General features: G+C 44.6%; 1 protein-coding gene across 1 annotated transcript; it reads right to left on the reverse strand.

Moving 5' to 3' along the window:
- Positions 1-480: 480 nt before the first annotated feature.
- LOC118381362 (LON peptidase N-terminal domain and RING finger protein 1-like) lies at positions 481-26,483 on the reverse strand. The gene is made up of 11 exons (XM_052514438.1): positions 25,247-26,483; positions 21,765-21,883; positions 16,631-16,753; positions 13,225-13,558; positions 12,987-13,062; positions 12,769-12,883; positions 9,435-9,556; positions 7,145-7,303; positions 6,796-6,958; positions 1,772-1,921; positions 481-1,617 (listed from the first exon to the last, which is right to left on the reverse strand). Exons 1-11 carry the CDS (start codon positions 25,542-25,544, stop codon positions 1,468-1,470), a joined length of 1,809 nt encoding a protein of 602 aa, XP_052370398.1. The 5' UTR covers positions 25,545-26,483; the 3' UTR covers positions 481-1,467.
- Positions 26,484-27,421: the final 938 nt, after the last annotated feature.

The following is a 27,421-nucleotide window of genomic DNA, read 5'->3' on the forward strand; positions in this document are numbered from 1 at the left end:
TGTGTTGTCAGAGGGAGGACTGCTATCCAAAGACTGTTTACATACAGGAAGCTGCTGTGGGGAGAACGGCTCATCATAATGTCTGGAACGGAGCTAATTAAACGGATTCAAACACCTGGAAGCCATGTTTACTGTATTTGACACCATTCCACTGATTCCACTTCAGGTATTACCACGAGCCCATTCTCACCAATTAAGGTGCCACCAGCCTCCTGTACATACATACATATGCATGTTTACAGAACACACCTGTTTACACATGTGTAGAACAGCTAAGCTGTACCACCTGTTGTCTTTTTCCACCTTCTTTAACAAAGACCTGGGTCTCAATCCCAAATAGCACCCTATTCCCTATATAGTGCACTACTTTTTCACCACAGTCCTATTGCGGACCTGATCAAAGGTAGTGCACAATGAAGTGATTAGGGTGCCATTTGGGGTGGAACCCTGTTCAATACATCTTCAAACACTAAAGAGAAGTCAGGCTTCAGCAGCTTTAATTCACATTACTCTGAAATATTATTATTTTCACCCAGGCGGCGCCTTTTTATGTTTCAATGTTTCATAATAGATCATTACTGCAATAACACACTAATATTACATCCTACTCAATATTGGTAACAAGGCAGTGAAGATACAGTAACTGCAATAGTAATTATACTGTCGCGCTAGTCACTCAAAATGGCTGCTGACTGTGTTTTTCACAATATAGTAGCTTCCCAAGGTTTTAAAGAACCCCCCAAAAAATACAATATGATTATTATAAACTATATATAACTTTAACCCAAGCCTTATAAATAGCATATTGTGCGTTACCCAGGAAATCAAGTTCTCAGCTCTGCAAGACAGAGCGATCTGTGACACTTTTTTAAATGGCTTTTCTTCAAGCACTTTACAGCCATAGGAATCAGATCTGATTCTGAGATGGCTGGTTATGTCATGCATGAGGGTCAGTTGCCATGGCAGTGTTCTTTATGCTTGGCTGATAAGGGAAACAGTGAGAACAGGGACACCTAGTGGTTATCTGAGACATTACCACCAGGTTAACATCCCTTGGCAAGAATCAGAACAGTTTGAGTTGAACCTTATACTGCAGGGGTGTCACACTTATTTTGCCCCTCAATCTGAGTTTTACCTATGATGCATCTACGAACAAACACATTATTCATGTAAGTGATAAAACAATCTCTTTCTGCTCTTGGCCAGGTAAAATGGGTTCAAGCTAGGACATATGATCTCCATGGCGACAGGCTCTAAACCCAGTAACATCTTGCTGAAGATACAGGGGTGGGGAGTGGGCCTGACAGGTAGTGTATGTGGGATATGTGTGTGAGTGATATATTAGTGGGTGTGTGTGTGATGTTTCACATTATCCAGTCTGTAGAGCTGATCTTCTCCTCTGTGTACGGTACTGGATAAGCGGCAGAAAGCCCAGTAAAGCTGTATCCCTTTATCTCCTCCTCTTCTCTAGCTCTGGGAGAAGTACCCCAGAACCATGCGCAGGTGTCCCAGGCGGTCGTTGAGGGAGGGCAGGGACAGGACGGTCGTCTGGTAGGCAGGATCCAGCTGGAGAACTGACAACAACCACCAACACCACGCTGGACCATTGTTGGAGGCCTGATGGAGAGAGACAGGGAGATAAAAAGGAGACAGAGAGACAGGAAGAGAGAGAGGAGAGAGAGAGATGGGGAGATACAGGAGATTTTCGATACAAGAGGAGTGTTGGTCTGGAAGTGATCGGCAAGGTCCATGTGTCTGTGTGTGTGTGTACCTGTATGTTGTTATCCTTGTCAGGCATGGTTCCATACTGTCTGCTGATCTGTTCTCTGAGCTGTGTGTTGAGGAGTGTGTACCAGTCCTGGGCCTGCTCATACACACTGTCATGGAGGCTCTGCAATAACTCCAACTCTGACCCCTCAGCCTAGAAACAAAGGAGGAGATTCTCAACGCAAAATACAATTGATTCTCTTCAAACCTTTAACCCACTAAGGTCAATGTCCAAACACCTGTGGAAATCTAATTAGCATCATTCAAAAATCCCCATAAAAATCTGTCAGTGTGAGCTAGAGATATGTTTTTTTAGACTGGATGCATCTCAATCCATCGCATCAGCCCAATTTCGCAGTGAACGGTGACAGAGGTAGAGCGGTGTTTGTCAGACCATGAGACATCCCGAAAGTAATTAGAGTCCGAACGGTTTGGCCAAAGACTATTATGACCCCTGTATGGAAACTCTCCCGACCAGGTACAAGCTCTTGGACACCCAGAGGCCTCACAAAATTCATCTGAAGGTCCCCATTAACAGTCGAAAACATGTACGGAATTATCTATGGAGACTTAAGTGAAAAAATTTCATCCTGATCTTATATCTCTCAGAGATAGGATAGACACTTATTTATTTTTTTAGGGAGGGGGCTTGGTTGTTCCATGTAGTGGAACAACCAAGTACCAGCTCGCTTAGGGGGCTCTTCTCCAGGTTAATTTCTCTGTAGGTGATGGCTTTGCAATGAAGGTTTGGGAATCATTTCCTTTTAGGTGGTGGTGGAATTTAACATTTATTTTATGGACTTTGATCATTAGTGGGTATCGGCCTAATTCTGCGCTGCACACATGATTTGGTGTTTTACGTTGTACACAGAGGATATTTTTGCTGAATTCTGTATGCAGAGTCTCAATTTGGTGTTTGTCCCATTTAGTTAATTCTTGGTTGGTGAGCGGACACCAGACCTCACAACCATAAAAGGGCAATTGGGTTCAGTAACTGATTCAAGTACTTTTATCCAGATCTAATTGGTATGTCGAATTCCATGTTCCTTTTGATGGCGTTGAAGGCCCTTCTTGCCTTGTCTCTCAGATTGTTCACACTTCATGGAATTTACCTGTGGTGCTGATGTTTAGGTTGAGGTATGCATCATTTATTGTGCTCTATGGCAACGGTGTCTGGATGGAATTTGTATTGGTGGTCCTGGTAACTGGACCTTTTTCGGGAACACCATAATATTTTATGTCTTACTGAGATTTACTGTCAGGGCCCAGGTCTGACAGAATCTGTGCAGAAGATCTAGGTGCTGCTGCAGGCCCTCCTTGGTTGGTGTTAGGAATATTATGAATAAACAATATCTACATTTTAAATAGAACTATAACTAATGAAACTCAGATATAAACAATATTAATTCATATGGAAGGGATTGTGGAGCATGAAACAAAATAAATACCATTCCAGCCAGGTTGGAGAAGACTGGAACTGTGGGTTTTTAAGTAAGCAAAAAGGGTCGTTAACCTATGGTTGAACCAACTCAACTTAGCTCTGGGATGTTTAGATAAGGCAGAGAGTGTTTTCCTGGGTTTTCCATTATCTGAAACGGTCTTCTAAATAGTGATGGATGAAGGTGACCATTCCAGAAGTTAATCTAGATAAGTGTGTGTCTGGAGTGAGCGAGCTACTGGGTTGGAATTAACTTTTCAACTTTGTTGTGTCCTGGTTGATAGGTTATAAAACGTTTTTTTCTCCTATGACGTCATATGTTGTATATAAACTGTTGTTCGTGGTTACATGGCAGCGCGCTCCGAGAATAAATACTATTATCTAATTTTGATAAGACTGGTCTCTGTCTATTTTATGCAAATAAGAATCGTACATATTCTCATAAAATAGACTAAGTGAATTCAATTCATGAAAACATATTGGAATTAGGAAATGATATTAACAGTTGGTGACAGAAACCAGATCATCAGCAAACAGTAGACATTTGACTTCAGATTCTAGTAGGGTGAGGCCGGGTGCTGTAGACTGTTCTAATGCCCTCACCAATACGTTGATGCATAAAATTGGGGGGAAAACGCATAGTAACAGCACACTTGTTGTTTGTGTACATGGATTTTATAATATTGTATTTTTTTCCCCAAAACCATTTTCCATCCATTTGAATAGCAGACCCTCGTGCCAAATTGAGTCAAAAGCTTTTTTGAAATCAACAAAGCATGAGAAGACTTATGTTTGTTAGTCGAACAAGGTGTGCAATGTGAATATGTGATTTGTCGTACGGTAATTTGATAAAAAGACTATTTGACATTTGCTCTGTACATTGTTTTCATCGAGGAGATGTGCAAGTCTGCTGTTAATGATAATGCAGAGGATTTTCTCAAAGTTGCTGTTGACATATCTCATGGTAGTCATTGAGATCAAATCGGTCTCCACTTTTGTGGACTGGGGTCATCAGTCCTCGTTTCCAAATATTGGAGAAGATGCCAGAGCTGAGGATGATGTTAAAGAGTTTTAGTATAGCCAATTGAAATTTGTGGTCTGTATATTTGATCATTTCACTGAGGATACCATCAACACCACAGGCCTTTTGGGGTTGGAGGGTTTGTATTTTGTCCTGTAGTAATGTACTTGGAGAATCCAGTGGGTTCTGGTAGTCTTTAATAGTTGATTCTAATATTTGCATTTGATCATGTATATATTTTTGATATGGGACCAAAAAGATTGGAGAAGTGGTTTATCCATGCATCTCTATTTGGGATAGATGACTCGTGTTGGTTTTTGATTAGTGTGTTCCAATTTTCCCAGAAGTGGTTAGAGTCTATGGATTCTTCAATTACATTGAGCTGATTTCTGACGTGCTGTTCCTTCATTTTCTGTAGTGTAATTGTGTATTGTTTTAGTGATTCACCATAGTGAAGATGTAGGCTCAGGTTCTGGTTTATCAATTCCTTTCTAATGTTTTTGCAATCTTCCATCAAACCATTTGTCATTGTTGTTCATTTTCTTAAGTTGTCTGCTTGACAATTTTTGATTTGATAGGGAAGCCGAGAGGTAAAATATACTGTTTTGGTTTTCTACGAACAAGTTTACACCTTCACAATTACAGTGAAACATTTTGTCCAGGAAGTTGTCTGAAAGGGATTGAATTTGTTGTTGCCTAATTGTTTTTTGTAGGTTTCCAAACTGCATTCCTTCCATCAATAGCATTTCTTAATATTACTCAGTTCCTTTGGTTTGATGCCTCATGATTGAGTATTGCTCTGTTCAAGTAGACTGTGATTTTGCTGTGGTCTGATAGGGGTGTTAGTGGACTGACTCTGAACACAGAGACTCTGGGTTGAGGTCAGTGATAAAGTCATCTACAGTACTACTGTCAATGGATAGGTGTACCTACCATAGGAGTCAACTTGAAGCCTACCATTGACTATGTACAGACCCAGCGTGTGACAGAGCTGCAGGAGTTGTGACCCATTTTTGTTGGTTGTTTTGCCATAGTTGTGTCTGGGGGGGCATATTTGGGAGAGTATGCTGTCGCCTCCAGGTAGGAGTTTGTTCTGAGAGGGTCAGGTTCTTGTCCAGTTGTGGAATTTACTAGGTTGCCACAGAGTTGTACATGTCCCTGGGCTTGGAAATGGTTGCTCTCCCCTTCTATGATGGAGAAGCTGTCATCGTTAAGGTATGGAGATTCTACTGGGGGGGGGGAATATAGCTAGCACACAAGGAAATTTTTCTCTGTTGAGATAAATTCTTTATTAATTTATAGCCAGATGTAAAATGCTCCAGTTTTGACTAATTTAATAGAGTGGGTTGGGTCTACTCTACTACTATACCGAATTAACATACCCACCCAAGTCTCTTCCTTGTTTCACACCAGGTAGTTTGGTGGATGGGACTACCAGCTCTCTGTAACCTAGAGAGTTACCAGTGGGTCCATCTCCTCTATATCACCCACCTGGTAGCTTGGTGGATGGGACTACCAGCTCTCTGTAACCTAGAGGGCAACCAGTGGGTCCGTCTCCTCTATACCACCCACCTGGTAGCTTGGTGGATGGGACTACCAGCTCTCTGTAACCTAGAGGGTTACCAGTGGGTCCATCTCCTCTATATCACCCACCTGGTAGCTTGGTGGATGGGACTACCAGCTCTCTGTAAGCTAGAGGGCAACCAGTGGGTCCGTCTCCTCTATACCACCCACCTGGTAGCTTGGTGGATGGGACTACCAGCTCTCTGTAACCTAGAGGGCAACCAGTGGGTCCGTCTCCTCTATACCACCCACCTGGTAGCTTGGTGGATGGGACTACCAGCTCTCTGTAACCTAGAGGGCAACCAGTGGGTCTGTCTCCTCTATACCACCCACCTGGTAGCTTGGTGGATGGGACTACCAGCTCTCTGTAACCTAGAGGGCAACCAGTGGGTCTGTCTCCTCTATACCACCCACCTGGTAGCTTGGTGGATGGGACTACCAGCTCTCTGTAACCTAGAGGGCAACCAGTGGGTCCGTCTCCTCTATACCATGTTTCTAGTAGGATGACAATGTCTGTATTTCCCATTTCTTTGATGAAGTCTGGGTTCCTGCTCTTTAGGCCAAAGGCAGATGACCTCAGAACTTGTATGTTCGAGGATGAGATAGTAAAAGTTTTGGATTCCATTGTGTCTAGTGTTGTTTTCATGTAGTTTAGGATCTGACCTTTACAGTAGGTGTGAAGAAAGCATTTTGAGCCTCTAGTGCACGAGCACACACACACACACCTCTAAGGTATGCCTGGTTGAGCACTGAGCATTGCTTTTACAAACTGTTGCTTGGAAACAGGCCAAGTACCAGTAAAACACTCACTGAAGAACAAGCTAATAAAATAGCATTTGTAACCTTCCCCAGGAGTGTTAAATTCAACCAAAACTCTGCATTGACAGGGGTCATCCAGGGACAGGATTAGGTTAGAACAACCTGTGGTCACTTACCTTGTGGTCCTGCATGTATTCTATATCAGCAGTGTGGTATCTAGCTCTCTTCAGTGTGTGTGGGATTGTACCTTGTGGTCCTCCATGTACTCTATATCAGCGGTGTGGTATCCATCTCTCTGTCCTCTCTTCAGGACCCTGAAGCGACTTCCTCCCACACAGTCCACATACGAGCGACCGTCAGGCAACACCTCTAAACTATGAATCTCCAGCATACAGCCGTAGTCTGCAAATCTGGAGGACACACAGAGACACACAGACAGAGAGTTGTTGGAAGCAAGCTGAAAGGGTAATGTGAAAGACAATCAGATCCCCAGCACAGTGTGGCTCAGCATAGTAGTGTAAAAGGTAAGAGAGCCAGATACACTCATGGTTAATTTTCATACCATTATTTTCAGATTGTATACATCCACGACCCACCCTTTTCCATGTTCGTAGCTGCACATGCCAAACTTCCTGGTGCCCGTCTCCATGCATCGTCTCATCATGAGGCGGTAACGAGGCTCGAAGATGTGGAGAGGACAGGGCACGCCCGGGTATGCCACCGTACACACAAAGATAGGGATGTCCTTAGTTAGACTGGGGGATGGAGGGAGAGAAACAGAGAGCGAGACAGAGAGAAAGAGTGACAGAGGATGAAAAAAAGAGAGGATACAGAGAAAGACAAATATATATTTAATCAGGATAACAGTGGTGTTGAGGTGGTGTGTATTTAACACACACAGTCAAAAGTTTGGACTCATCAACTCATTCAAGGGTTTCTTTATTTTTACTATTTTGTCAAATAATATAGTGAAGACATCAAAACTATGAAATAACACATGGATTCATAGAGTAACCCAAAATGTGCCACCCTTTGCCTTGATGAAAGCTTTGCACAGTCTTGGCATTCTCTCAACCAACTTCATGAGGTAGTCACCTGGAATGCATTTCAATTAACAGGTGTGCCCTGTTAAAAGTTAATTTGTGGAATTTATTTCCTTCCTAATGCGTTTGAGCCAATCAGTTGTATTGTGACAAGGTAGGGGGGTTATACAGAAGATAGACCTATTTGGTAAAAGACCAAATCCATATTATGGCAAGAACAGCACAAATAAGCAAAGACAAACGACAGTCCATCATTACTTTAAGACATGAAGATCAGTCAATGCGGAAAATTTCAAGAACTTTTTGCAGTCGCAAAAACCATCAAGCTCCATGATGAAACTGGCTCTCATGAGGACCACTACAGGAAAGGAAGACCCAGAGTTACCTCTGCTGCAGAGGATAAGTTCATTAGAGTTACCAGCCTCAGAAATTGCAGCCCAAATAAATGCTTCACAGAGTACAAGTATCAGACACATCTCAACATCAACTGTTCAGAGGAAACTGCGTGAATCAGGCCTTCATGGTCGAATTGCTGCAAATAAACCACTACTAAAAGGACACCAAGAATAAGAAGAGACTTGCTTGGGTCAAAAAAACACAAGCAATGGACATTAGACCGGTGAAAATCTGTCCTTTGGTCTGACGAGTCTAAATTTGAGATTTCTGCTTCCAACCGCTATGACGTTGTGAGACGCAGAGTAGGTGAACGGATAATCTCTGCATGTTTGGTTCCCACCGTGAAGCATGGAGGAGGTGAACGGATAATCTCTGCATGTTTGGTTCCCACCGTGAAGCATGGAGGAGGTGGTGTGATGGCGTGGGGGTGCTTTGCTGGTGACACTGTCAGTTATTTATTTAGAATTCAAGGCACACTTAACCAGCATGGCTACCACAGCATTCTGCAGCGATATGCCATCCCATCTGGTTTGCACTTAGTGGGACTATCATTTGTTTTTCAACAGGACAATGACCCAACACACCTCCAGGCTGTGTAAGGGCTATTTGACCAAGAAGGAGAGTGATGGAGTGCTGCATCAGATGACCTGGCTTCCACAATCACCCGACCTCAACCCAATTGAGATGGTTTGGGATGAATTGGACCGCAGAGTGATGGAAAATCAGCCAACAAGTGCTCAGCATATGTGGGAACTCCTTCAAGACTGATGGAAAATCATTCCAGGTGAAGCTGGTTGAGTGAATGGCAAGAGTGTGCAAAGCTGTCATCAAGGCAAAGGGTGGCTACTTTGAATATAAAATATATTTATACTTATATAACACTTTTTTGATTACTACATGATTCCATAAGTATTATTTCATAGTTGATGTCTTCACTATTATTCTACAATATAGAAAATAGTAAAAATAAACCCTTGAATGAGTATGTGTCCAAACTTTTGACTGCTACTGTATACATGTTTCAGGGTTGCTCTTGTCCAGCAGCTGGTGTTGTTGCCTTGTGCGGTGCTTTGCCAATAACCTCACGGTCACAACGTCTAATCTCTACTGTATGAGGAGCCTGATGCCCGATGCCCGTTGCCATGGTTACCATTAAGGTTGCCAACCCGCCCCAAGATCATTCTGTCGAGCATATGATAGCCCATCAACGATTTCACGTTTCAGTCTCATTTCATTCAGGCATTAACAATTTCTACCAAAATCTTTCCAAAGCTCGTTTTACAGGTAAGGGCCAATTTTGGTAGCCTGGTTAAAGCAGACTGAACTCTGCAGTCAAAGATGAAACATAGAGAAATCAGATTGGGTGCCAGGTTACCGTTGTGGGAAACTCTAGAACAACCCGACCTCCGTTTACCCCTGGTTACAGTGCGTCAGCGACTGGACTCACTTGGATAGTTCGGCCATCTCAGTCTCGTGGACCTGCTTCCTCTCATCCAGCTGCAGGGGGAAGAGGTGAGACATGATCTCCTGCAGCAGCACCGTGGGGTTGTACCTCCTGTTCTTAAAGTACTACACAGGAAAGAAGAAGAGATTCTGCATTATTGGGAAGAAAAGTAACATCATTATGATGTTATATAAAATGTGTTTCTGATTGAGTCCATGTACACAGACAAAGGCCCTAGTTATGTAATAGTGTCCATACAGTGCCTTTCAAAAGTATTCAGGCCGCTTGGATTTCTTTACATTTTATTGGGTTACAAAGTGGGATTCAAATGGATTCAAAAAGTGTATTTTTTAGCAGTATTACTTTTGTACCTTACTGCATACAATATTCATGTTTTGGAATATTTTATTCAGTATTTTTGTATTATTATTTTCACTCTGTCATTTAGGTCATTATTGTGGAGTCACTACAATGTTGTTAATCCATCCTCAGTTCTCCTATCATAGGCATCGGACTCTGTAGCCGTTTTAAAATCAACAATGGCCTCATAGAAACATCCCTGAGCAGTTTCCTTCCTGTCCTGCAGCTCAGTTCAGAAGGATGACAATATCTTTGATGTGTCTGGGTGGTTTAATATATAATCCACTGCATAATTATTCACCTAACCATGCTTAAAGAGATATTCAATGTCTGATTTGTTATTGTTACCCATCTACCAATCACTGGCCTTCTTTATGAGGCTTTCCAAAAGCTCCCTGATCATTGTAGTTTAATCTGTGTAAGGGACTTTACAGAAGTAATTTAGGCTTGCCTAAACAAAGGGTCTGAATACTTATGCAGTGACTATATTTTAGTTAAGGTTTTATTCATCTTATACTAAAAAAACATCTTCCTCATCTACATTACATAGTATTTTGTGTTGATTGTTGACAAATGTGAATACTGAATATTTTTGCAAAGCAATGTAGTTACATAGGCCATAGTTACGTAAGCCATAGTTACGTAGGCCATAGTTACTCGGATGGTATCGCGCCGTCCCAACCTTCGCTCTCTCTCCCCCGCTACTCTCTCCTCTTCCATCCTATCATCTCTTCCCTCTGCTCAAACCTTCTCCAACCTATCTCCTGATTCTGCCTCCTCAACCCTCCTCTCCTCCCTTTCTGCATCCTTTGACTCTCTATGTCCCCTATCCTCCAGGCCGGCTCGGTCCTCCCCTCCTGCTCCGTGGCTCGACGACTCAATGCGAGCTCACAGAACAGGGCTCCGGGCAGCCGAGCGGAAATGGAGGAAAACTCGCCTCCCTGCGGACCTGGCATCCTTTCACTCCCTCCTCTCTACATTTTCCTCTTCTGTCTCTGCTGCTAAAGCCACTTTCTACCACTCTAAATTCCAAGCATCTGCCTCTAACCCTAGGAAGCTCTTTGCCACCTTCTCCTCCCTCCTGAATCCTCCTCCCCCTCCCCCCCTCCTCCCTCTCTGCAGATGACTTCGTCAACCATTTTGAAAAGAAGGTCGACGACATCCGATCCTCGTTTGCTAAGTCAAACGACACCGCTGGTTCTGCTCACACTGCCCTACCCTGTGCTCTGACCTCTTTCTCCCCTCTCTCTCCAGATGAAATCTCGCGTCTTGTGACGGCCGGCCGCCCAACAACCTGCCCGCTTGACCCTATCCCCTCCTCTCTTCTCCAGACCATTTCCGGAGACCTTCTCCCTTACCTCACCTCGCTCATCAACTCATCCCTGACCGCTGGCTACGTCCCTTCCATCTTCAAGAGAGCGAGAGTTGCACCCCTTCTGAAAAAAACCTACACTCGATCCCTCCGATGTCAACAACTACAGACCAGTATCCCTTCTTTCTTTTCTCTCCAAAACTCTTGAACGTGCCGTCCTTGGCCAGCTCTCCCGCTATCTCTCTCAGAATGACCTTCTTGATCCAAATCAGTCAGGTTTCAAGACTAGTCATTCAACTGAGACTGCTCTTCTCTGTATCACGGAGGCGCTCCGCACTGCTAAAGCTAACTCTCTCTCCTCTGCTCTCATCCTTCGAGACCTATCGGCTGCCTTCGATACTGTGAACCATCAGATCCTCCTCTCCACCCTCTCCGAGTTGGGCATCTCCGGCGCGGCCCACGCTTGGATTGCGTCCTACCTGACAGGTCGCTCCTACCAGGTGGCGTGGCGAGAATCTGTCTCCTCACCACGCGCTCTCACCACTGGTGTCCCCAGGGCTCTGTTCTAGGCCCTCTCCTATTCTCGCTATACACCAAGTCACTTGGCTCTGTCATAACCTCACATGGTCTCTCCTATCATTGCTATGCAGGCGAAACACAATTAATCTTCTCCTTTCCCCCTTCTGATGACCAGGTGGCGAATCGCATCTCTGCATGTCTGGCAGACATATCAGTGTGGATGACGGATCACCACCTCAAGCTGAACCTCGGCAAGACGGAGCTGCTCTTCCTCCCGGGGAAGGACTGCCCGTTCCATGATCTCGCCATCACGGTTGACAACTCCATTGTGTCCTCCTCCCAGAGCGCTAAGAACCTTGGCGTGATCCTGGACAACACCCTGTCGTTCTCAACTAACATCAAGGCGGTGGCCCGTTCCTGTAGGTTCATGCTCTACAACATCCGCAGAGTACGACCCTGCCTCACACAGGAAGCGGCGCAGGTCCTAATCCAGGCACTTGTCATCTCCCGTCTGGATTACTGCAACTCGCTGTTGGCTGGGCTCCCTGCCTGTGCCATTAAACCCCTACAACTCATCCAGAACGCCGCAGCCCGTCTGGTGTTCAACCTTCCCAAGTTCTCTCACGTCACCCCGCTCTCTCCACTGGCTTCCAGTTGAAGCTCGCATCCGCTACAAGACCATGGTGCTTGCCTACGGAGCTGTGAGGGGAACGGCACCTCAGTACCTCCAGGCTCTGATCAGGCCCCACACCCAAACAAGGGCACTGCGTTCATCCACCTCTGGCCTGCTCGCCTCCCTACCACTGAGGAAGTACAGTTCCCGCTCAGCCCAGTCAAAACTGTTCGCTGCTCTGGCCCCCCAATGGTGGAACAAACGCCCTCACGACGCCAGGACAGCGGAGTCAATCACCACCTTCCGGAGACACCTGAAACCCCACCTCTTCAAGGAATACCTAGGATAGGATAAAGTAATCCTTCTCACCCCCCTTAAAAGATTTAGATGCACTATTGTAAAGTGGCTGTTCCACTGGATGTCATAAGGTGAATGCACCAATTTGTAAGTCGCTCTGGATTAGAGCGTCTGCTAAATGACTTAAATGTAAATGTAAATGTTACGTAGGCCATAGTTACGTAGGCCATAGTTACCTCCTGTAGTGGCTGTTTGCAGAGGGGGCAGCGGAGGTTGTGGTCGAGGCTTCTCTCGAGGCAGGTCCTACAGAAGGTGTGTCCACAGGGAGTGGTCACTGGCTCATAGAACAGCCTGTAGAGGTACAGCACTAAAATCAGAGTACAGCACAAGTTTCTCAACAACTACACAGTACCACAAGACTCCACAGGATGTACCACTTATGGAAACTACTAACCTGATACAGAGGGGACATTCAAAGTCAGACACAGTGAGGACACTCAGAGATTCTCTTCTGTCCAGACGGCAGCCTCCTGAGGGAGACAACATAGAACCAATATCAACCATCTACATGTCTCTTCTCTCTTCCTGTGTGTGTGTGTGTGTGTGTGTGTGTGTGTGTGTGTGTGTGTGTGTGTGTGTGTGTGTGTGTGTGTGTGTGTGTGTGTGTGTGTGTGTGTGTGTGTTCTATGTACCCCTGCTGTGCCTCTCCTCCCTCCTCCTCATCATCTCCTCATCATCCTCCGCTGTAGGGAGGAAGGACACGGTCTGACAGAGACTGAGACAGCACTCAGTACTGGTCCCATGTTTCACCTTTGGCCCTGTCTCCAAGTCTCCTCTCTTGTCCCCGTCTGCCCCCTCCACCTGAGGGTATCGGAAGCTTTTGTTGAGGCAGTGTGTGTGGCTGTGTGTGTGGCTCTCAGGGAACAGGATTGTGATGGGGGGGCAGTGGCCTCTGAGGTACTCTGAGACCACCTGGAGGATCTGGGGCACCTCCTCAGGCACTGACATGCCCTCCGTCTCCAGGATCTGACCAGGGAAAACATACACACAGATCAATCTATCCATCCATCCCATCCATCCCATCCATCATTTAAAAACATTAGTGTTACTTCATAATACACATTCCATCATTATAAACTTATCCCACAAAAAAATTCATCCTACAACATCAGACGTGGCTTTAATCAATCAATCCATCAACCATTCATTTAGAAACCCACAACTTGCTGAATATTTCAAAATGACTAGGCTGAACATGTAAATGACTAGGCTGAACATGTAAATGACTAGGCTGAACATGTAAATGACTAGGCTGAACATGTAAATGACTAGGCTGAACATGTAAATGACTAGGCTGAACATGTAAATGACTAGGTTGAACATGTAAATGACTAGGCTGAACATGTAAATGACTAGGCTGAACATGTAAATGACTAGGCTGAACATGTAAATGACTAGGCTGAACATGTAAATGACTAGGCTGAACATGTAAATGACTAGGCTGAACATGTAAATGACTAGGCTGAACATGTAAATGACTAGGCTGAACATGTAAATGACTAGGCTGAACATGTAAATGACTAGGCTGAACATGTAAATGACTAGGCTGAACATGTAAATGACTAGGCTGAACATGTAAATGACTAGGCTGAACATGTAAATGACTAGGCTGAACATGTAAATGACTAGGCTGAACATGTAAATGACTAGGCTGAACATGTAAATGACTAGGCTGAACATGTAAATGACTAGGCTGAACATGTAAATGACTAGGTTGCCTTCTGTGACATTGCATTTCTAAAACGTATCCAACCTCAGATAACCTGAGGTTAGCCTACAACTGACCCTACAACTGACCCTACAACTGACCCTACAACTGACCCTACAACTGTAACTGACCCTCTAACTGACCATTTAGCAGTTATGTAGAAGTGTTTAAATTGCCTAATATTGTCCCATGTCATATCCTTTTCTAGCATAGATGACCCCTCGCCTTAGTTGACCTGACACACATAAGTGTTAGTAGATCGTCCGACAGTGTTCCATGACATATCATAGCATTTACAATACTAGCCTGTCCTTGAATAACCCCACCCAGTCAGTCATCCTTGTTCTTGGTATACTGTACATCAGGGGTGGATGTTATATGGCCCCCAAGACAGATTCATCCCACGAGTCCATTCAATCCGGCCCAGGGGAGGTTTGAGGATTTTTTAAACCTCCAGGACACTCTTGAATGTCTAAAACTAGGTAGAAAGCATGTAGAAACACTAATGGATCAATACATTTTCAAATAACTTTTTCTGGCCCGCAAATTGCTTTTGAAAAACAAATCTGAATTTTGAAATCCAATGTGGTCCTCAGGCTGAAATCATTGCCCACCCCTGCTGTATATAAAATCAGCAAAAAAAGAAACATCCCTTTTTCAGGACCCTGTCTTTCAAAGATAATTTGTAAAAATCCAAATAACTTCGCAGATCTTCATTGTAAAGGGTTTAAACAATTTCCCATGCTTGTTCAATGAACCTGTGGAACCGTCATCAAGACACTAACAGCTTACATACAGTTGGCAATTAAGGTCACACTTATGAAAACTTACGACACTAAAGAGGCCTTTCTACTGACTCTGAAAAACACCAAAAGAAAGATGCCCAGGGTCCCTGCTCATCTGCGTGAACGTGCCTTAGGCATGCTGCAAGGAGGCATGAGGACTGCAGATGTGGCCAGGGCAATAAATTGCAATGTCCGTACTGTGAGACGCCTAAGACAGCGCTACAGGGAGACAGGACAGACAGCTGATCATACCCGCAGTGGCAGACCACGTGTAACAACACCTGCACAGGATCGGTACAGCTGAACATCACACCTGCGGGACAGGTACAGGACGGCAACAACAACTGCCCGAGTTACATCAGGAACACACAATCCCTCCATCAGTGATCAGACTGTCCGCAAAAGGCTGAGAGAGGCTGGACTGAGGGCTTGTAGGCCTGTTGTAAGGCAGGTCCTCACCAGACATCACCGGCAACAAGGTCGCCTATGAGCACAAACCCACCGTCGCTGGACCAGACAGGACTGGCAAAAAGTGCTCTTCTCTGACGAGTCACGGTTTTGTCTCAACAGGGATGATGGTCAGATTCGCGTTCATCGTGGAATGAGGGTTACACCGAGGCCTGCAGTCTCATGTGGTACCCTTTCTGCAGGCTCATCCTGACATGACCCTCCAGCATGACAATGCCACCAGCCATACTGCTCGTTCTGTGCATGATTTCCTGTAAGACAGGAATGTCAGTGTTCTGCCATGGCCAGCGAAGAGCCCATATCTCAATCCCATTGAGCACGTCTGGGACCTATTGGATCGGAGGGTGAGGGCTAGGGCCATTCCCCCCAGAAATGTCCGGGAACTTGCAGGTACCTTGGTGGAAGAGTGGGGCAACATCTCACAGCAAGAACTGGCAAATCTGGTGCAGTCCATGAGGAGGAGATGCACTGCAGGACTTAATGCAGCTGGTGGCCACACCAGATACTGACTGTTACTTTTGACACCCCCCTTTGTTCATGGACACATTATTCCATTTCTGTCAGTCACATGTCTGTGGAACGTGTTCAGTTTATGTCTCAGTTGTTGAATCTTGTTAGGTTCATACAAATATTTACACATGTGAAGTATGCTGAAAATAAACGCAGTTGACAGTGAGGACGTTTTTTTTTTGTTGCTGAGTTTAGTATACAGTACGTGTTGAGATTGTCTAACACTGTTCCAAGGCATTCCAGTCCTTAAAGCATTCCTAGAAGCAGCAACTACCACCCATTCCTAGAACCTTAACTGACCCCATAGTCATTCAGCCAGGCAGTCACTGACACACTAAGCTAGTGAGACTGAATGAGCCAGTGAAGCAGCCAGGCAGACAGTCAATGAGTGGAAAACAGTCAGTCAGTAAGACTAACTGGAACAGTGAAACAGCCAGTAAAGCACAGTCAAGCCGACAGTCAGTAAGGGAAAAATAGTCAGTAAGTAACTGGACCAGTGATTGGTAAACAGTCAGTAAATGAGCCAGTTAGTAAATGAGCCAGTCAGTGTTGGCTATAGCTACTGACCTTTTTAATCTGGCTCTTGGCAGGAGTGAAGTCGGCCTGTAGCTTGAGACAGCGGTGAAACTGGATCAGGGCTTCAGACTGACGACCCATCTCCAGTAACACATTACCTTTACGAAGGAAACCCTGGGGAGAACAGACAAGAGAATACTGGATGAGAGAGAGACTTAGATATAGAGAGAGACGGAGAGAGAGAGACCCAAAGAAATCAGAAACATAGACATCGTCATCCTACAAGAAACATGGTGGAGGAGATGGACCCACTGGTTGCCCTCTAGGTTACAGAGAGCTGGTAGACCCATACACCACACAACCAGGTGTGAAACAGGTAGGGGGTATGCTAATTTGGTATAGAGCAGACCTAACTCTTTTATATTATATTATATTTGGCTAGAAATTCAAAAGGAAATGATCTGAACAGAGAAAAATGTCCTCCTGTGTGCTACTTATATCCCCCCACAGGAATCCCCATACTTTAATGAAGACAGCTTCTCCATCCTGGAGGGGGGAATGAATCATTTCCAGCCCCAGGTAAATGTACTAGTCTGTGGTGACCTAAATGCCAGAACTGGACAAGAACCTGACACCTTCGGCACACAGTGGGACAAACACCTACCTGGAGGTAACAGCATTCCCTCCCCCATATGCCCCCCTAGGCACAACTATGACAACACAACCAACAAAAACGGGTCACAACTCCTGCAGCTCTGTCACACGCTAGATATGCATATAGACAATGGTAAGCTTCAAGGGTACGTACTCCTACAGTAGGTACACCTATATAGCTCATCTCTTGGCAGTAGTACTGTAGACTACTTTATCACCGATGTCAACCCAGAGTCTCTCAGAGCGTTCACTGACACAATTATCAGATCATAGAAAAATCAGTCGAATACTTGAACAGAGCAATACATCCAAGACAAAGGAACTGTATAATATTAGGAAATGCTATGGAAAAAAAGTAGTGTGGAAACCTACCAAAAAAAAAATTAAGCAACAACAAATTCAATCCCTTTTAGACAAATTCCTGGACAAAAATGTTCCACTGTAATAGTGAAGGTGTAAACTTGGCAGTATAAATTATTTTTTATATTACCCCTTTTTCTCCCCAATTTCGTAGTATCCAATTGTTTAGTAGCTACTATCTTGTCTCATCGCTACAACTCCCGTATGGGCTCGGGAGAGACGAAGGTTGAAAGTTATGCGTCCTCCGATACACAACCCAACCAAGCCGCACCTCCGATACACAACCCAACACAGCACGCATACAACCCGGAAGCCAGCCGCACCAATGTGTCGGAGGAAACACTGTGCACCTTGCAACCTTGGTTAGCGCGCACTGCACCCAGCCCGCAACAGGAGTCGCTGGTGCGCGATGAGACAAGGATATCCCTACCGGCCAAGCCCTCCCTAACCCAGACGACGCTAGGCCAATTGTGCGTTGCCCCACGGACCTCCCAGTCGCGGCCGGTTACGACAGAGCCTGGGCACGAACCCAGGGTCTCTGGTGGCACAGCCGGCGCTGCAGTACAGCGCCCTTAACCACTGCGCCACCCGTGAGGCCCCCGGGTAGAACATTTTAACAGTATATTTGACCTCTCAGCTTCCCTATCAAATCTAAACATTTCAAACAGAAAACTAAAAACAATAACAAATTTGATGAGGAATGCAAAAACCTAATAAAGAAAGTGAGAAACCTGTCCAACCAAAAACATAGACCCAGAAAACCTGAGCCTACGCCTTCACTATGATGAATCACTAAAACAATACAGAAATACACTACGGAAAAAGAAGGAACAGCACGTCAGAAATCAGCAATGTAATTGAAGAATCCAAAGAGAAACCATTTTTGTGAAAATTGGAAAACACTATACAAAATACAATACAAAGAGTTATCTATCCAAAACAGAGAAATATGGGTAAACAAACCACTTCTCCAATTGTTTTGGCCTTATAATAAAAACATATACATGATCAAATATAAATCTTAGAATCAACTATTAAAGACTACCAAAACCCACTGGATTCTCCAATTACATTGAATAAACTACAGGACAAAATACAAACCCTCCAACTCAAAAATGCCTGTGGTGTTGATGGTATCCTCAATGAAATGATCAAATATACAAACCACAAATTTCAATCAGCTATACTTAAACTCTTTAACATCATCCTCAGCTCTGGCATCTTAACCAATATTTGGAAACATGGACTGATCACCCCAATCAACAAAAGTGGAGACAGATTTGATTCCAATGACTACCATGGGATATGCATCAACAGAAACCTTGAAAAAAATCCTCTGCATTGTCATTAACAGCAGACTTGTACATTTCCTCAGCAAAAACAATGTACCGAGCAAATGTCAAATTGGCTTTTTACTAAACTACCAACCCACGTATTCACCCTGCACAACCTAATTGACAAACAAATAAAACAAAGGTAAAGTCTTGTCTTGCCATGCTTTGTTGATTTCAAAAAAGCTTTTGACTCAATTTGACATGAGGGTCTGATGGAAAAATTGATGGAAAAAACATACAACATTATAAAATCCATGTACACAAACAGGTTTGCGGTTAAAATTGGCAAAAAAACACATTTCTTTCCACAGGGCCGTGGGGTGAGACAGGGATGCAGCTTAAGCCCCACCCATATATTATATATATATATATCAATGAATTGGCGAGGGCACTAGAACAGTCTGCAGCACCCGGCCTCACCCTACTAGAATCTGAAGTCAAATGTCTACTGTTTGCTGATGATCTGGTGCTTCTGTCCCCCCAACAACGCGTAGCTGTCATAGCACTCACCCACCCAGTAGTGTCCAATGATTCAGTTACATGATGACATAAGTAGCCGTTTGCATAATGTGCCCCAAATGACACAACATACTGTACACTTCTACAGACACACTCCATCAGCAGCAGCCACAGAGAAAACAACCAGGACACACAAAACTAGAATGGTGTCCAAAATGGCACCCTATTTAGTGTAGTACTTTAGACCAGGGTCCATAGGGGTTTGGTTAAACGTAGCACACTATGAAGAGGATATTAGGGTGCCATTTCAGAAGCACACTAGGAAGCACACTAGGAAACTGAAAATATGCCAAGAAATCTAAATCAGTCTTATTTGGTACAACTCCTTATAAGGTTACGTGTTGGTGACCTATTATGACAACAACTGATCTGAAAACACAGTAGACTATTGAGATGTACCCATAGATGACAGATCATTAAAGGGGAATAAACAGTGATATTAAAGGAAAACGTAGAAGCTGCAGCAGGCGTATAGACACCTAGGCAGGCCCGATACAGTTACACCAGAAGATACTGTAACCTCGGTCCAAATCCCTCCTCGCTCCTGGTATGGTCTGACTTTCTGCTTTTAAACTCAGACAAAACAGAGATGCATGTTCTAGGTCCCAAGAAACAAAGAGATCTTCTGTTGAATCTGACAATTAATCTTAATGGTTTTACAGTCGTCTCAAATAAAACTGTGAAGGACCTCGGCGTTACTCTGGACCCTGATCTCTCTTTTGAAGAACATACCAAGACTGTTTCAAGGACAGCTTTTTTCCATCTACGTAACATTGCAAAAATCAGAAACTTTCTGTCCAAAAATGATCCAGAAAAATTAACCCATGCTTTTGTCACTTCTAGGTTAGACTACTGCAATGCTCTACTTTCCGGCTACCTTGATAAAGCACTAAATAAACTTCAGTTAGTGCTAAATACGGCTGCTAGAATCCTAACTAGAACCAAAAAATTGTATCATATTACTTCAGTGCTAGCATCCCTACACTGGCTTCCTGTGAAGGCAAGGGCTGACTTCAAGGTTTTACTGCTAACCTACAAAGCATTACATGGTCTTGCTCCTACCTATCTCTCTGATTTGGTCCTGCCGTACATACCTACACATACGCTACAGTCACAAGATGCAGGCCTCCTAATTGTCCCTAGAATTTCTAAGCAAACAGCTGGAGGCAGGGCTTTCTCCCATAGAGCTCCATTGTTATGGAATGTCTGCCTACCCATGTGAGAGACGCAAACTCGGTCTCAACCTTTAAGTCTTTACTGAAGACTCATCTCTTCAGTGGGTCATATGATTGAGTGTAGTCTGGCCCAGGAGTGTGAAGGTGAACGGAAAGGCTCTGGAGCAACAAACCGCCCTTGCTGTCTCTGCCTGGCCGGTTCCCCTCTTTCCACTGGGATTCTCTGCCTCTAACCCTATTACAGGGGCTGAGTCACTGGCTTACTAGGGCTCTTTCATACTGTCCCTAGGAGGGGTGTGTCGCTTGAGTGGGTTGATTCACTGATGTGATCTTCCTGTCTGGGTTGGCGCCCCCCCCCCCCTTGGTTTGTGCCAAGAGTTCTTTGTGGGCTATATTTGGCCTCGTCTCAGGATGGTAAGTTGGTGGTTGAAGATATCCCTCTAGTGGTGTGGGGGCTGTGCTTTGGGTGGGGTTATATCCTTCCTGTTTGGCCCTGTCCGGGGGTGTCATCGGATGGCGCCACAGTGTCTCCTGACCCCTCCTGTCTCAGCCTCCAGTATTTATGCTGCAGTAGTTTGTGTCGGGGGCTAGGGTCGGTTTGTTATATCGGGAGTACTTCTCTTGTCCTATCCGGTGTCCTGTGTGAATTTAAGTATGCTCTCTCTAATTCTCTCTTTCTCTCTTTCTTTCTCTCTCTCGGAGGACCTGAGTCCTAGGACCATGCCTCAGGACTACCTGACATGATGACTCCTTGCTGTCCCCAGTCCACCTGGCCGTGCTGCTGCTCCAGTTTCAACTGTTCTGCCTGTGATTATTATTATTTGACCATGCTGGTCATTTATGAACATTTGAACATCTTGGCCATGTTCTGTTATAATCTCCACCCGGCACAGCCAGAAGAGGACTGGCCACCCCACATAGTCTGGTTCCTCTCTAGGTTTCTTCCTAGGTTTTAGCCTTTCTAGGGAGTTTTTCCTAGCCACCGTGCTTCTACATCTGCATTGCTTGCAGTTTGGGGTTTTAGGCTGGGTTTCTGTACAGCACTTTGAGATATCAGCTGATGTACGAAGGGCTATATAAATGAATTTGATTTGATTTGAAATTTGATTTGACATAGCACTCTAATAACATGGTGTTTCTTACCTCTGTCCAGTTGGTGTGAACACAGGAGAGGTCTTCCAGGTCCCTCAGGGCATCAGAGAAAAGTCTCAGTCCCATATTGGCTTCCGCTCTCCACACCTTCAGACTCACATCACAAGGAGCTGGGCGAGGGAGGGAGGGAGGGAGGGAGGGAGGGAGGGAGGGAGGGAGGGAGGGAGAGTGGGAGGGAGGGAAGAGATAGTGATCACTGTTAATTATATCGAACTATCAGTGATTGTAGTATGACAGCTTCCCAGTCAGAATGGGTTTAGTTCGATTTGCCCTTGCAACTGCAATGCATATGGAATATTAGATAACACTGGACATCTCCCAAAAACCTGAAGTGACATGAGCTCAACCCAACTCCATTCTTGCTACAAATTGCACATCTGATCTCATACCCTGACCTTCCCTATGCTACCTACTATTTTTACAGTGAAGCCTGCAGAGTATTAATATAATGTGATTATGTGTATCAAAACAATGGCACAGCAGGGTTGCATTAAAACCAGAACTGCCATGCATAGTCCTGTGTGGTGCGTAGAAACGGTTATTTATGCAAAGTGTTTGGTGCACTGACACCCCAGTATGACAAACCAGACAGAAAATCAATTAAACTACTGGTGGGTGGAGGAGAAAGACTCGTCACAGACATACTCTTATAGGAAGTTGTTTCATTCTCTGTTGATCCACATTGAATGTAACGACAGACCATTAGTATGAGCCTTCACTATGAAACATAACTCCCTCACACCTCTGCATGTCTGTTACACATTACTACCAATATAATCTCAGCACCCAGAAACAAATCAGCCGCAGGATAAGGCTGTCACGAGAGTCACGACTCCAAACAGGGGGGAAAACCAGCAATGACAAAAATGCACCACAAGAAAGACAAGGAAACTGTGCCTATCACCTCAGAAGTAACCCTGGTCACCTTCCTAAACGCTGCTGTGCTTCTCTGGGGGAGTGTCACGTGTGAAGACTACTGGCATTACTGACCGGCCATAGCAAAGAGGAACATTAGCGAAGACTCACCAACCAATGCTTATAACACAGCCACTTGAGTGTGGCGCACGTGTGTCACCCACTCACAACAGATTACATGTCACTGGACCCAGTGTTACAGAAGTCTGGCTGGGTTGTTTGTTTACATTGATTTTATAATGTACGTTTTTCCACCAAAACAGCTTTCCATCAATTTGTATAGTAGACCTTCATGCCAAGATGAGTCAATTTGAGCCTCTCTACCCCCTCCCCCACACACACACACACATTTCTTGGGGGGAGGCAGGGATGCAGCCTTGAGCCCCCCTCCCTCTTCAACATATACACTAAGTGTACACAACATTAGGAACACCTTCACCCTCAGAACAGCCTCAATTCGTCAGCGGGATTGATTTACAAGGTGTCAAAAGCGTTCCACAGGGATGCCGGTCCATTTTGACTCCAATGCTTCCCACAGTTGTGTGAAGATGGCTGGATGTCCTTTGGGTGGTGGGCCATTCTTGACCCGTCTCCTCCCCTTCATCTACACTGATTAAAGTGGAATTAACAGGTGGCATCCATAAGGGATCATAGCTTTTACCTGGATTCACCTGGTCATTCATTAATTCATTCATAAGTATGGGGACACCCCAAAATTGCTGACAGGTGTACAAAATTAAGCACACCTCCATAGACAAACATTGGCAGCAGATTGAGCTCTTCAGTAAGACCAGTGACTTTCAACATGACACTGTCATAGGATGCTACCTTTCCAACGAGTCAGTTTGTCAACTTTCTGCCCTGCTAGAGCTGTTCCCGTCATCTGTAAGTACTACTATTATGAATTGGAAACGTCTAGGAGCAACAACGGCTCAGCTGCGAAGTGGTAGGCCACACAAGCTCACAGAATGGGACCGCCGAGTGCTGAAGCACATAAAAATCATGTCCTCAGTTGCAACACTCTACCAAGTTCCAAACTGCCTCTGGACGCAACGTCAGCACAATAACTGTTCGTCGGCAGATTCATGAAATGGGTTTCCATGGCCGAGCAGCCGCACATAAGTCTAAGATCACCATGCACAATGCCACTCGTCAGCTGGAGTGGTGTAAAGCTCACCGCCATTGGACTCTGGAGCAGTGGAAACGCATTCTCTGGAGTGATGAATTATGCTTCACCCTCTGGTAGTCTGACGGAAGAGTCTGGGTTTTGCGGATGCCAGGAGTACCCTACTTGCCCCGAATGCATAGTGCCAACTGTAAAGTTTGGTGGATGAGGAATAATGGTCTGGGGCTGTTTTTCATGGTTCAGGCTAGGCCCCTTAGTTCCAGTGAAGGGAAATCTTAACGCCACAGGATACAGTGACATTCTAGACGACTCTGTGCTTCCAACTTTGTGGCAACAGTTTGGAGAAGGCCCTTTCCTGTTTCAGCATGACAATTCCCCTGTGCACAAAGCGAGGTCCATACAGAAATGGTTTGTTAACATCAGTGTGGAAGAACTTGACTGGCTTGCACAGAGCCCTGACCTCAACCCCATTGAACACCTTTGGGATGAATTGGAACCCCGACTGCGAGCCAGGCCTAATCGCCCAACATCAGTGCCCGACCTCACTAATGCGCTTGTGGCTGAATGGAAATAAGTCCCAGCAGCAATGTTCCAATATCTAGTGGAAAGCCTTCTCAGAAGAGTGGAGGCTGTTATAGCTGCAAAAGGGTGACCAACTCCATATTAATGCACATGATTTTGTAATGAGATGTTGGACGAGCAGGGGTCCACATACACTACATGGCCAAATGTATGAAAGCTCAGGGTGACAACCTCAGTTTCTTTAGGTAATGTTGGACCACTGTGACTGCAGTACTGCCTCCCACCCACCATGTGGCTCTTATGTGACCAGGCTATGGGCTAGGAGTGCATGCCAGGCAGTGGCAATCTCGGTGGGGCAAACTCAACAAAAATAAAATGTTGATACATGCCAGCAAAGCCACTGCATAACACTAAACAAAAACACTGAGCTTTTACATTGCTTGCAAACTGATACTTGACACGTAAATGACAAAAAAGCATGCAAAACAAGCACACAAAAAAATATATATATATTTTTTAAACAGGTGGGGCTCAATGCCTTGAATGACACCAGGTCACTACACCACTAGCATATTATAGCAGTTCCAACAGTATTTTATTTAACCAGGAAAAGACCGTTTTGCAAGGGGGGCTTGATTGTGTAGTCTATATTGCACTGAAGACAAAATCATTTCATCTTAACAACATTTTATTTCATACGTCTTGGCTGGAGGTTTTTCGGGCAAATAGCTGTTTATGGTAAATTTACGTAATTAGGGTCGTGTGGGGCTTTTATAAGTGGGTGGATTCCATTTTACACAACGAACATACACATTTGATCATAGGTCTGTCCTGCAGCCTACTCGAGGGTTGCATAAGGAGATGTCTTCCCAAACGTGCTCAAGTTCACACATTATTTTTAGGAACCTACTTAGTCGTATCCCTTCATTCGCGATGCGTAAAGCTTCTGTGAACTCGCTGGTTTTGAGTTTCTCCAGAATATGACACTTTATCCTCGTCTCTTCTGGGCAGCACTTCTCAATGACACTGAATAGTAGGATGTTGTTCTTGATGTTTTTGGGGTCTCTCTGTTTAAATATTTCCTTGCAGGCTGGACACCCGGATGACAAGTAGTTCCCCAGGCAGCTCCGGCAGAACGTGTGACCACAGGACATGGTGGCCGGTTCACACATGAGGAACAGGCATATTGGGCACTCAAGTAGATCCATGGTGGCACAGTTGCGGGGTTATGTCACCACCGCCGGTCCGTGAGCAGTTTGAGTCCCTATCTAATCACCATCTAAGCAACGACGGACACTCTTCTCCGATTAACATGACCGGACTGCTAGACTCTCTGATTTAGTAAACAAAGGCTAGCGGAACCCAAGATCCAACCATACCATAAAGACCTTAGTGTAATTCCAACTGACAAAACCCTTCCGATTCATTCACATGCGTTTTCCAAGCATAAAGTATTTGGTTTGGAACAACACCACGTAACGTCTTCTCTTTCCTGGCATCATGATGAACAGAAGGTCGGATCGTCTCTTCGCGTCTCGTACTTCTCACTCTTACTGTAAAAGCACAGCCGGGAGAAGTAGGCTTCCTGCTCTGATGCGCATCGTGTGGATAATGCTCGAAAAAGCCCAAGCCACACAGTGTAAGGCCTTACCTTACATAAATAAAGATCATGTGACGGGTATGCTATTGGTGGACAGACCCGAGTCCCGCCCTGTTGTGAAACCGATTTCATAACACGCTTTTACTCCGACTGCGAGTGGCTTTATATATTTCTCGAAAATCATAAAACGCGCACCGACAAGTTACTAATCTCCAAACGCTATCATAATGACCTGGGCCGTTCTAGTGATCTAAATACAGGGAATCTGCCGCCTGCAGAAACATGATGTGACAGAAACACGTGAAATGTGTTTTTTTTCTGGCGTCTCTTCATTCAGCCTCATTAACTGCCTTTAAAATAAACAGCTGATATGGCTGACTTGCTTAAACAAATGTGGTTTCTACTGACAATTGAGATGTACAAACTATGGCGTAAGGGGACGACAAGCAGATACGAGGCAATCCGTAGTTTCCATTAAGACATTAATGAACGAGATAGGACGGACGTGGTCAATATAACTATTTGTTCAGCACTTTTGAAATGTACAGCAACATAATTCAGAACATGGGCCATTCTTACAATATTCTCCCTGTAAGTCAGAACCATGGGATAAATAAAGGGGGCATACTCTGGGATGCTGGCCTTCTAGGCAGAGTTCCTCTGTCCAGTGTCTGTGTTCTTTTGCCCATCTTAATCTTTTATTTGCCAGTCTCAGATATGTCTTTTTCTTTGCATCTCTGCCTAGAAGGCCAGCATCCTGGAGTTGCCTCTTCACTGTTGACGTTGAGACTGGTGTTTTGCAGCTACTATTTAGTGAAGCTGCCAGTTGAGGACTTGTGAGTTGTCTGTTTCTCAAACTACACACTAATGTACTTGTCCTCTTCCACAGTTGTGCACCGGGGCCTCCCACTCCACTTTCTATTCTGGTTAGAGTCAGTTTGCATTGTTCTGTGAAGGGAGAAGTACACAGCGTTGTACGAGATCTTCAGTTTCTTGGACATTTCTCGCATGGAATAGCCTTCAGTTCTCAGAACAAGAATATAGACTGACGAATTTCAGAAGAAAGTGCTTTGTTTCTGGCCATTTTGAGCCTGTAATCGAAACCCACAAATGCTGATGCTACAGATATTCAACTAGTCTAAAGAAGGCCAGTTGCATTGCTTATTTAATTAGCACAACAGTTTTCAGCTGTGCTAACATAATTAAAAAAGGGGTTTCTACTGATCAATTATTCTTTATAAATGCTAAAGTTGGATTAGCTAACACAACGTGCCATTGGAACACTGGAGTGATGGTTGCTGATAATGGGCCTCTGTACGCCTATGCAGATATTTCATTAAAAAATCAGTGGTTTCCAGCTACAATAGTAATTTACAACATTAACAATGTCTACACTGTATTTCTGATCAATTTGATGTTATTTTAATGGACATAAAATCTGCTTTTCTTTCAAAAACAAGGACATTTCTAAGTGACCCCAAACTT

Source organism: Oncorhynchus keta, chromosome 4, assembly GCF_023373465.1.
Source record: "Oncorhynchus keta strain PuntledgeMale-10-30-2019 chromosome 4, Oket_V2, whole genome shotgun sequence".
Lineage (NCBI taxonomy): Eukaryota > Metazoa > Chordata > Actinopteri > Salmoniformes > Salmonidae > Oncorhynchus > Oncorhynchus keta.